Below are 11,634 nucleotides of genomic sequence, written 5' to 3' on the forward strand. Positions count from 1 at the left end.
GGGGGGGGGGGGGCGAGATCGCTGTCACACCGGTATAACGTGTTTATTTTCTAATCTGTCCAAAATCCAATCACCGATTTTTTCAGGTCTGTTTTTTCTGGACCGGTCCAACAAGAAATACCCACCCTTAACACCTAGATTACAATACATGTAGTAAGCACTCACCAAGACCAAGGATGTCGCCCAAGCCACCACCCATGGAGGCCTGAGAGGCAGGCATCCCTGCCACAGGGCTGGGGCCGCCCAACAAGCTGTCCAAACCTCCGCCAAGAAGGTCCATGCCGCCCATGTCCTGCTGTGGTGCCGGGGTCATGGACATCTGTTGTTGTGGTTGAGGGTTCAGGTCCATAGATAACAGGTCACCTGCAAAAAATACACACAAAGACTTAAAAGAGGCCTCTATTGTAATACTAGTTGTACTACCTGCATACTAGCTTAATGTTCATTTTGAAGCTAAAGTCAGCAAATGTAAATTTTGACACAAAATCTGGACTTGACCTGCCCTGTCCACTGAACTTTGACATTACAGATACATGTATGTTACACCTTTGCTGAATATCTGCATCTACTTCAACCTAAATCGGTCCTTAAAATAAAATTGGACCGTGATGTAACAAGGTGACTGATTGGCTTGCACCTTGCTCTTGATATGAGATTAACCAATGACCACGTCTGTCCCTTACCCAGCAGATCCCCCATGGCTGTGTCATGACTGGGGATGACTGACTGCTGTTGTTGTACCGGTTGTGCCTGCTGTGGTACGGGACTCTCTGTCGCTCCGGTAGCGCCGGGCTCTCCTGACGCAGACCGTACCGGCAGCTGGGTTCTACGGACGACAAGCGCCTGTCCCTCCACAAACGCACTCGGAGGCTTGTGGTAAACTGATGCCAAACTGTGGGGAGGGGAGAGGTGATACATAGGTAATAGCACAGTAAAAGGATGAGAACTGTTACCATTGCAAAAGTCAAGGGCTGGCAAATGTTTAATATCAATGTAACATATACCAAATCATTCATTGTCACATGCATAATTGCTTTGGACCTTATATAGCTTGACTTTTATGTTGAACTCTCTATCTCATCACTGTTATCATGAACAAAATGGTGAGTGGTATAAAAGATTATTTTAAAGAAACTATTGATGAAAAGCAGCATAGGCTTGTGTGTATATTTGTTAGAAAATTGGATGAAATCTGACAAAACTCTCTAGCAAAAAGTGCAGTCCCTTTAAAACGTCCTCAGTGTTACAAAAGGTTCTAAGTTTTACTTTTTAGGTAAACACATATAGAATACAACACGGTGTATTCCGTATCACCCGAGGTACCAGCACGACCCGCGGGAGGGCTGTGACCGAGGGTGATGCGGAATACACCGCGTTGTATTTTATTTATGTCATACCCACCTGAGAAAACCCATGTTTTGATGCGAAATGCGCCAGAAGTTGAACAAATTTGGTCCCCTCGAACAAAAAGTGTTGCAACAGCAATGTTCCAACGTCCGAATCAGGCCACACTCGGCCCGTTTGAAATGGTACGATTTACTCAAAGAAAGCCTGCCTTTCCAACCTGTGCGATACGGTAGTTATGGCCCGGTCCGGAACACGTCACAGTATGACATAAAGAAAAGATATAGCTCACCTGGCGATGTAGCAGATCAGTTCATCCAACAGCGTTGGCTCCAGGCGGTCTGTCTCCGAGGAAATGAGCGGCTTCTCGGCGAGCACGACCTCCTTGGCGGCGGCGGGGTCGGTGGACAGCAGGCGCCAGTAGATGTAGCCGCGGTCGCGCAGGTCTGGGTTGTCGCTGTCCTGGGTGGCCAGACTCAGCACCTGCTGCACCAGCTCCTGGGTCTCTGTGGGCTTCTTCAGGAACAGCTTCACTATGGCAGTCAACAGCTGCAGCTGAACCTGGGGGATGGGGGCACATAGTGGCCATGAGAATAGAAAAAAAAGACCTGGGAGAGGGGGCACATGGTGGCCATGAGAATAGAAAAAAAAGTGGCGCGGCAGTGGCACGGCAGTAAGAAATGGCCAAAAGAATTGCAAAATTAAGCATTTGCTTTGTACTGTATGCCAATAGTGTAAGTGATTCCATGTCATCCAGTTGTAATACCAGGGCACAGGGAAAGTGTACAAAAGAACTGAACTAAAAGAAGATAAACAATGCACTCAAAACCTGACATTATACAAGACTAAGTCCAGAAGAAACAAAAAGACAACAAGATGGACTTCAATGGTTTAGAAACAGGAGTATCATAGATAAAACTGTATATCAATTAAATACAAGAACAAATAAAAATCCTGATTAAAATTGGCAAACAATATCATAATGAAAAGCTACAACAGTCAGATATTATAAACAGATACACTTCAATTGACTGACATGGTTTCATTTCAAGGTACTTGAACGACAGCACAGAGGTTTGACAGAAACATTTCTCAAGCATGACAGAGAATGTTAGACTATGCCAATATGCAGTACTAGAATGTCTGAAAGTACCATATCAATATGCAGCGACATCTAGAGACTATACTACGAACTGCACCTGCCAGCAGCTGTTAAATCCCTTGAGAGCAGTGACCACCAATCATGTCTTCCCTATCCTTATAATGCATTTAATGGCAAATAGAAGCTGTCAAAAGTCACCTACCTGACGTTTCGTTCTCGAAAAACTAACATTGAGAGGGTAGCCCGGCTTCTAAAATGTCCATTCTCAACTTTTCGGAACTTTCTGACCGTTGATTTGCATCCAAACGCAACTCGGTGACCTTTGACCCCATCTGGCACTACAATGACAGCTACATAACAAACTTCTTTCTAGTGTTCCAGGCACCCAAAACAGGCTTAAAAGTCTGTTTTTTTCGACATAATAAAAAACCTACAACCCTTACCTGTAGAATTTAGCTCCAAGATGCCAACATTTCCAAAGAAAAACACATCTTCTGATACTTTTAAAAATCAATCCTGTGGGGACTCACCGGGGACCTTCTGCGCAGCCGTCAATTAGGGGTCATTGCCCTTGACAAAGAAGAAGAGGTTACCTGTGTGCTTTCATCATGGAAGCCCTCCAAGAAGCTCTCCAACAACTCATCTGCGTTGTCAATCCGTTCTGCATATTCACCCACAATCCAAATCATGGATGCACGAGCATCGGGCTCATCTAAGGTAGGACATGGAAAGTCAAATATGGACACAATCTCTCTAACACACAAGCCTTGGTACTTATTACTGAGCAGGGCTCGAAATACTGGGTGCATGTGCACCCAGGTGCACCCAAATTTGGAACTGTGCACCCAGTTATTTTCTGCAGGTGCACAGGGTGCACCCAAATATTTTTTGACACATGTTATGTAAAGATATCAAAGTATACTAGTATACATCATATTCTTGACATCTAAGTGTTAGAAAGATAATAGAAATGTTTGTCATGTTACTTGTTAAAGCATTTGATAGCCAGTAACTAAGTTTTATCATTAGGTTATTACTTACATTTAAGTGGTGCACCCAAAATTTTTTTGGTGCACCCAATTTTTTAAGCTGGGTTCACCAGTGCACCTAATCCCAAAAATGAATTTCGACCCCTGATGAGGAAACTCTGTACATCATTGAATCAAAACAATAGCAAATGCTAAGTTTTGGCAGCATAAGAAAAATCTTTACAATAAACTTTACACCAGGGCTGTCCCTGAGCTTAAAATTTTTTTCTGCCCCACTCTTTGTTTGGGAGCCCACGTTGTTGATTTTCCTAGTAAAATTCTAAGCTTATGAAAGTACATTTTTGACAGTTTCATTACAATTTTGGTACAGATGGAGTAAAATCATTTTCTGCCCCAACAAGCAAATTTCCATCCCAGGATGGAAGGACAGGTCCTGTAGGCAGCCCTGCTTTATAACAGGCTTTTAGCCAGGCATGCGTCAACGCATCATCTGGACGCACTTTTCTTAGAATAACAAGAAATTTGATGCCCCTGGACGCCCTATACTGGGGAGAAAATCCTCTGACAAGCATGAAATTCTGATTGACCAGGGATGCTACCAGGTCATCTGTGGTCACAGTCTTCTACTGTGACATCTGTAACAGTATTTTTGCCTCTTGGGATACCTAAAGAATGCACTATTTTAACTTAAAATCATCAAAAACTCTGCACCATGGAAGGTGGATGCCCCCAGACCCCCCTACAATAGTCACTTACCGCGACTCACCAATAAGTTTGGACTCCCTATTATAAAATCTTAGTTAAAACCTTTCTCACGAGGCAGCCATTATAGATCCAAAACAAGTTCAATGAGGCAAACAAAAGATTGTCCATCATAATTAACAGTTCAACCAAAGATAGCCTGGCAATTAGGAAATAGACCACTAAGAGAATGGCTGCATGTCCATCAAATATTTGCATTATTATGTTTTTATTTTGCATCTCTTGAGGGACTATGGGATCAGTCTACGCTACTGTAAATTGCTATATCTTTCGGTTTTGATATTTATTATTTGATCTTATATTGTGAAAATTTGTGTGGTTTGGGTGAAAACTAAATGGCAGCTGATTTTGTGTATACACAAGTATTCCAGAAAATATTATATTTTTTTACTCCATTTTAAAATGTAGCAAGCTTTAATATCAACCCTTACCTAGACTTTCCAGGTTCTCACACAGAGTGGAGATGATGCTCTCATACTTGTTAGGATACTTGCGGAAGATATCCTTAATGACGACAATAGCCTCCTGGACCACGTAGTTCACCTATTCAGAAAAAAAAGGTTACCAACGTTTTGTTACAATGCACATTTCTTAGCAAAAGTCACTTCTTCTTTGAAGTTCCTTGCTATCAAAAACAACTTTATCAAGGAAGAGAAAGAATTACTTTTTCCCATTTTCTGTCAGTGCTGCCAGCTAACAATGTGCATACACAAGACTAAAGTGTACAATAAACAACTGACCTTAGTTTGAATGAGGTCCAACAGTGTTGACACACATCTCTCTGCTGCTTGCTCCACTTTGATGGCACAGCGTCCGATGGCCCGCACAGACTTCCGCACAAAATCCACATCCACTTCTGTGGCATATTCCTTCAGCTCAGCAAGCACCTGTGTAAGGAATCATGTTAGTCGTTTAGTACGGTAAACGTGTAGGGAAAACAAAACACATGTAGATATGTGCCTTATTACAACTTGTCAATCCGGGAAATGACAGATGAATACATCTTGTGATAATATATTTCCTGTCTGATACAGGGTTGGACAAGTCCACTAGCCCTATTATCCAGGGCAAGTGAACATGCCGAATAGAAATGTGCGGAATGGGCAAGTGCATGACCTACCACTCTTGCCCGATCAGGCAAGTAAGATTTTTAGATTGAGTGGGATATTGATATACTTGTTCCTTTTTACAGTCATAGCATCAAGCAATGGTCCACATAGAAAAACAAAGGCAAGAACAAGAATTCCATTGCTGAAAGTTAAAATACATATAAAAGGGACATTTGAATTTTTGGCAAGTGAAAAATTGGTTCTTGCAAGTAAATTTCTTATGCACTTGCCCGATTGAGTGAATTTTAGAAATCTTGTGATATTATTTCTGTATAATAAGGACACAAGAAATCTTATTTTAAATTTTTAGAAATCTTGTGATATTATTTCTGTATAATAAGGACACATGACCCCTGACCTGTGCGATGTTCTCCTGCGTGGCAGACGGATATGATGTCCAGTTCTCCAGTTTGACGTAGATGGGGTCGTTGTACTTCACAAAGAACACCTTCATCTCGTGCTTCAGGATGTCAGGTCTACAGAATAACGTGTAAGCAACATGTTGTACAGGGTCTCCTACCTCTGTTTTACCTTTATGTCTAGAAAATGTTAGACCAAGTGAGGTACCCAAATGAAAACACACTCTTCCCTATAAAGAACAAAAATGTAGCCAACGCAGATCACTTTATCATTCGTAACCATTCAAATGGACAGTGTTCTCACCGGGCCTTTCAGCATAGGGGCCTCCTACACTGTGATTTGGATCCCCTATGATGTGATTTGGCCCCTACACTGTGATTTGGGCTCATCTATGCTGTGTTTTAACCAGAGAAGGTTGTTTTGTAACAAAGGTAAAAAAAGGTTGGCTTTAGTTCACTATATTTGGATCCTCAAAATGCAGGTGATAGTGTTTCTGATGGTTATAAATTTATAGATTTTCAGGGAAGGATTCACCTTAACCCCATACAATACTCAAAACTACATTGGCTTTAATGTACTGAGATGCACCTATACTGTGAAAAAAATCCCGGAGAGAAAACTGAACTATACATGAGGAAACTACAAATGCAGATTATAATTCAAATTCTATACAATGAAAATACCTTTTCTGGACAATGAGGTTGATGTTCCTCAGGGCTACATACTGGACCTCCGGTTCAGAGGACAACAGAGTGACGAGGGGCGGAGCAAGCTTCTTCTGTAGTGTTGTAACAAACTCAGTCTCCATCCCCACATACTCCATCCCTTTCATCAGTACCTTCACCGCAGACAGGACCACACCTAGCAACAGATACAACAGGGCTTGTAGTGCAGAAGACAACCGAAGTCTACAAACTCCAATAACTTCTAATGGTTGTAGTGAGGTCAGTTTATGTATTGCCCAATAATCCCATTCACTAATTGATGATTTTCATTTCTACACATTTGTTCTGTTATAAAATTTGTTATAAAAATGTTATAAAAAAAGTACAATTTTCTTCATGATAGAAGTAAATCATACATATAGCCTGAATAAATCTAGTTACACTAGAAGCTATCATACTATAGGCTTTGCTACATTACAGCTACATGCGTGTGCATACTGTGAGATTTTGTACTTATTGTTTTAGAAATGAAATGATTCTATTCATATATATATTATAATAATTGTGTGTTTTTTTTTAAGTAGTGTCTTCAGGCTGTTGAAATATGAGATGTTGAATTTTACCACTGTATTGTGAACAGCCGTATCTAATATATATTGATTTCCTTTTGATGGTTTTGCAATATTACCTGCGTTGGAATGTGCCAGACGGGGAGTGACACGTTCACAGATGCTTTGGGCCTCCCGATCATCCTGTGGAGAGGACAGTCAAAAATAAGCATTGCGTAGATAAACAAACACTTTATACTTAATTTTCAAAGGACAACATCACAATTGTTGCTCACATACCATTACGATCAATTATATAAACAATATGGACATCTGGTAAGTGCCCAAAATACATCAAATCTATTCAGCATCTTATAATAAAGCCAACATAACAGGCTAGAGGTACTGGTACAGAAAATTCAGGTCCAGATACGGTTCAGGGCCAGAGGATCGGACCTGAACACTCACGCTCACCTGAATCTAGCCCTAATTGTATATGAAAGCTTATGAATGGGCAATACTCAAAATAATGGTTCATTTGGCTACAGAGGAATCTGTTTGATGGAGTATCCAATTTCTGCTGGTGTTTTAAAATCCTATCTTCATGAATGACTCTGTTAACTTAGACCAAGTTTGACTGTAGAAACTTGGTACAAATTACTATCAACTCGTCTATTTTGCTCTAAAGCTTGTTATGTCCTTGGACCGGTAACGTTAAGCCCCAAAACATGTGCCGGTATAATGTTCATTTTTCTAATTGGTCCAGAATCCGGTCAACTTATTTTCCGGTCCAAGAGGAAAAAAAAAAGTTTTGTAAAGTATCAGTACCAACCCCTGCACAACTAGCAGTTCATCTTGACTCTGTAGATAATTTTAGAGACAAACCTTGGGAACATAGTTGGACAGGGCATCAAGGATGAAAATCTGCCCCCATTCGGTACACTCATTCAGGGCAGCTAGCAGCTTATTGATGGTCTGCTGATTCATCTCCATCTGGGCGGCAGGGCTGGGGGAGGTGTCGCTGATCTCAGAGAGCGCAGCCACCGCATTGGCCACAACCTGTTAACACAAAAAAACGCTTTAGATATCCCTGTACAAAGGGGAGGTAAATTCGAAGTTGGCGAACTCATAACTCAAATTGGGTCTAACTGATGTTAGGGGTCCCAGTTAGATGAAGCAGAGGTAATACAGTTTTTGCAAATATGATAGTCAAACACAATTTATTTCCAACCCAAGTGTTCATCATTCAACCAAACTAAAAAAGTCAATTTGTTTACAGAAGCCACAAAAACATATCCCAAATTCCCAACATTCACAGATGGACAGAAAGCCACTTTCCCCTTAGAATTGCAGAACCCACAAATTGTAGAAAAAGTGGGGCTTTTCCTCTTACCTCTGCTTAAAATATTGTTAAAGTCAAACACAACCCATTTCAAAAATAGTCTTCACGAGATTCCAGTAGCCTTCTTTTATGATAATGTTTATCACTATTCATGGTCACATGTATGTCTCCCTATGTTTCCACCATGTACTTGCGATTAGCCCCTGGGCATGAACTTGCAAACAAACTTTTATATCAACCACCTTAGAATACCCTGTAAAGGGGAGGTAAAATTTGCACATAACTCAGATTGGGTCTTCCTGATGTTAGAGGTCCCATTCACATGAAACATAATATAGCTTTTGTAAATATGTTAGATATGATAAAATTGCAGCCTACCATAGGGTTGGAGTCAGACAGGAGCTCACGGAGCTGGTCCAGGAAACCCTGGTCCTCCACAAGCTGGGCATTGATGTCATGTAGCTTGGCCACACACACTGCTGCTGTCTTACGCACATAGGGATCCTCATCCTGTACCATGGAAATAATGGTATAACAGTAAGCAATGTATCCTTATTTATAGTTAGTACAATTTGACCTTTGGTCCAATACAAAGGCACCATCATGAATTTTCAGTAGCTCTTCAACCTTCATCAGATGTCTGTTTGACTGAAATTTTTGTTGCATTTCGTTGGAACAAAGCTCAGATTGTACAACTTGGATTCTACATAAATGAGCTTTAAATGAAATGTATCTTTATGTATGAAAGCAAGAGTATTATTTAAATCTATCATACACATTTCAGAAGATTGTTACATAGATTGTACATGTTTTTAGATCACTCTGTTGTCATTTTTCACATTGTTGTCCTGCTTTTTTTCTGTCCACTATTTGCAGAATTCATGATTAACTTACTTCCTGTAATTGTGTAGATAAGGGAGTAGAATAAAAGTTTAATGAAAAGTCATCTTCTATTGGTGAAATGACGTGAGGTATAAAGTTAGATGTGTCCCCAACCTTCAGGCATTTCCTGAGAGGTTCGCAGAGATACTCGGTGATCTTGTCCACACGGATGCAGCCCATGGTGCGTACAGCCAGGGCGCGGATGAGCGGGTTGGTATCCTCACAATCCTTCACGAACGTGTTGACGGCCATGATGGCCATGTCGGGCTGACTCTTGGCATAGTTCATCAGGTACAGGTACACCAGCTTTTTCAGTTCCAGGTTGTCCGTCTGGAGGGTAAAGGTTACAGCAGTGTAAGAAACACATACATATACATTGTTTCACACACATAAGGTACAAGGTAATTATATTTTGTCAAAGGCAAATTTCAGGGTCTTTTTCCCACTCAGTACTGTCACTGTGTCCAACTTCTAAATTGCACTGAAACACTTTTAAATCAAATAAACAACTAGTTCCTTACACTAGTTACAGTTTTACTTAGTAAGTTACAGGTGCACCATTGTTTAGACTACTATTATTAGTACACTGCTACTCTAATTTAAAGGAGTCCTGAATTCGACCAGAGAGTGTTATTTTCTGATACTAGTGATAGATCTCATATATATCATAGTCATAGATATCAATGGAAGTATAACATGCATGCTATTTCGCCAACATGGTATGTTAGGATTATAGGTCATGACCCCTGACCCCGAGGTCATGGGGCCTCGTGCGTTTGTCCGCCATCTTGTCTCCATTTGTATGCACTGTAGAAGTCTTCATTAAATCGTCCTCGCAGCCAATTACCATCTTGAGTCTTCGTTGGTGTCTCTAACTGGCGTGGTGGCAGCGTCGGGTGTTCAGTACACCCACAGCTTATCTACAGCACCGCATCCGGCTATAGGAACACGCTAGACGACCGAGAATGGCGAGCGCCGCACCGAGGATCCCCAAGCAATGGCAGCTCACTAAGACTGAGATCATCAACTCCTTCGAGAGCTGGCGGGCCAACCTCATCTACAGCTTGTCGCTCGACCGTAACTTCGCACCCTTCCTTGTGAACGGCATACATGTATGATAAAGTATCTACTAGTATCTACTAGTCTTCTTCTTCTAGTGTACATAAAAAATTTTAGTATTGTGCTAAACCCCCAAAACACTATTTCATCAATCAAGTCATAAACAAAATTAATGAATATGAAAGTTCCCCTTGAGCAAATCGTGCACTGACCTGAAACCAATGAAATCATAAGTTATAATTTGCTTCGGGATACTGCATGCAGCCTTTACAAATTTCAAACACAATCTGCATAAAGATTTTTCGCTGCGATTTTTCCAGACAATCAGTTACTGTTGTTATTGAATACTAGTAGTGACCCCTTTAGACTTGAGTTCGCGCACTGAGATTGTATTAACCACCTGCCAAATCATGATGGGCGTTGTCCGGGGTGGGAGGGGGGCACCCCTAGAACGTTCTTTTGTTACATTTTCACAAAATAATTCCACATATCTCTTCGACACATGTAAGCACAAAAGTCCTTTGCTTCCCTACTGGTGATAACCGTTGATTAAACGTGACTAAAACATAGTCAAGAGGGAGTAAAATCTGTTTGAGTCTCTAACCTGCATACAGTTGACCACGTCCGGAAACAGCGCGCTGACATCCTTCCCCACTGTCATGGACGCGATCACCTTCTTCACAGCCTCCTTCTTCTTCTCCTTCTTGTCTGAGTTGAGCTCGCCCTTCAGTTCGAAGATCTCACCCTTCTTTGTGGTGGTGAAGTACTTGGAATCCGTCATTTTGACCTTCTTTTCTGGTGCGAAATTTGGAGGAAATGATCAAAATGGCGATCCCGCCCGGTGGTTTGACTGGGCATGCGTAAAGTACTTTGACCTTTAAGGTGGAGGGGATAAAATGGGTTTTCGGTCGATATTGATGTGAGATTTTCTTCAAGCCTGAAAGATGAATGAAGAGAAAGACGAATGAAATAGAAAACAAGTGATATCTAGATAAATTATGCAATAAAATGGTCAAATGTTTGTGTCATAATGCCGTAGCAAGAAAGTTAATGATATTACACGGAACCGTTGGAAACCCCCATCTTAGCTCACTATAACCTTTGACCGCCACGTTGTAATCAGCTGAGACGTGAGAGGGAGAACCAAAGCAAGCCGGCTTTCTTGGCAGAAAACAACGCAAAACTGTGCAGCAATCACGCGACTTTCTTCTCACGCTTCTGTGTAGATTACTCTAGATTACCTACCTCATCGAGATGCCGCCCAGGATAACAGAACAGGTAACAGATCAACACATCCGCTAAATAAACCCGTTCAGTTTTACAGAGATCAGAAGTCAAACAGTTTTAATCATCTGGTGTATTTTGCCAGCCAGTCAGGTATATCTGAAAATTGAGACATGTTTGAAAGCAAATGGATCATGAATGTTAAGTCCTTTCCGAATTCTCCGATCGTGTCTCCCCCAACATGAACA

General features: G+C 41.3%; 1 protein-coding gene across 4 annotated transcripts in view; it reads right to left on the reverse strand.

Moving 5' to 3' along the window:
- The window catches only part of LOC118430441 (AP-1 complex subunit beta-1-like), a 21,470-nt gene extending 10,437 nt beyond the window's left edge, over window positions 1–11,033 (reverse strand). For 3 of the 4 annotated variants that reach the window (XM_035841311.1, XM_035841310.1, XM_035841309.1), the window contains exons 1-13: window positions 10,767–10,943; window positions 9,218–9,433; window positions 8,600–8,731; window positions 7,765–7,938; window positions 7,020–7,083; window positions 6,350–6,527; window positions 5,665–5,782; window positions 4,938–5,084; window positions 4,629–4,740; window positions 3,040–3,158; window positions 1,637–1,905; window positions 684–892; window positions 166–363 (exon numbers count right to left, since the gene is read on the reverse strand). In XM_035841311.1, coding sequence (XP_035697204.1) covers window positions 166–363; window positions 684–892; window positions 1,637–1,905; window positions 3,040–3,158; window positions 4,629–4,740; window positions 4,938–5,084; window positions 5,665–5,782; window positions 6,350–6,527; window positions 7,020–7,083; window positions 7,765–7,938; window positions 8,600–8,731; window positions 9,218–9,433; window positions 10,767–10,943 — 2,113 coding nt within the window. Of the gene's footprint in view, window positions 1–165; window positions 364–683; window positions 893–1,636; window positions 1,906–3,039; window positions 3,159–4,628; window positions 4,741–4,937; window positions 5,085–5,664; window positions 5,783–6,349; window positions 6,528–7,019; window positions 7,084–7,764; window positions 7,939–8,599; window positions 8,732–9,217; window positions 9,434–10,766 lie in introns of all 4 variants that reach the window. The other variant, XM_035841308.1, reaches the window with a different exon arrangement.
- Between the last annotated feature and the right edge of the window lie 601 nt (window positions 11,034–11,634).

Source organism: Branchiostoma floridae, chromosome 14 (genome assembly GCF_000003815.2).
Source record: "Branchiostoma floridae strain S238N-H82 chromosome 14, Bfl_VNyyK, whole genome shotgun sequence".
NCBI classification, from domain to species: Eukaryota; Metazoa; Chordata; class Leptocardii; order Amphioxiformes; family Branchiostomatidae; genus Branchiostoma; species Branchiostoma floridae.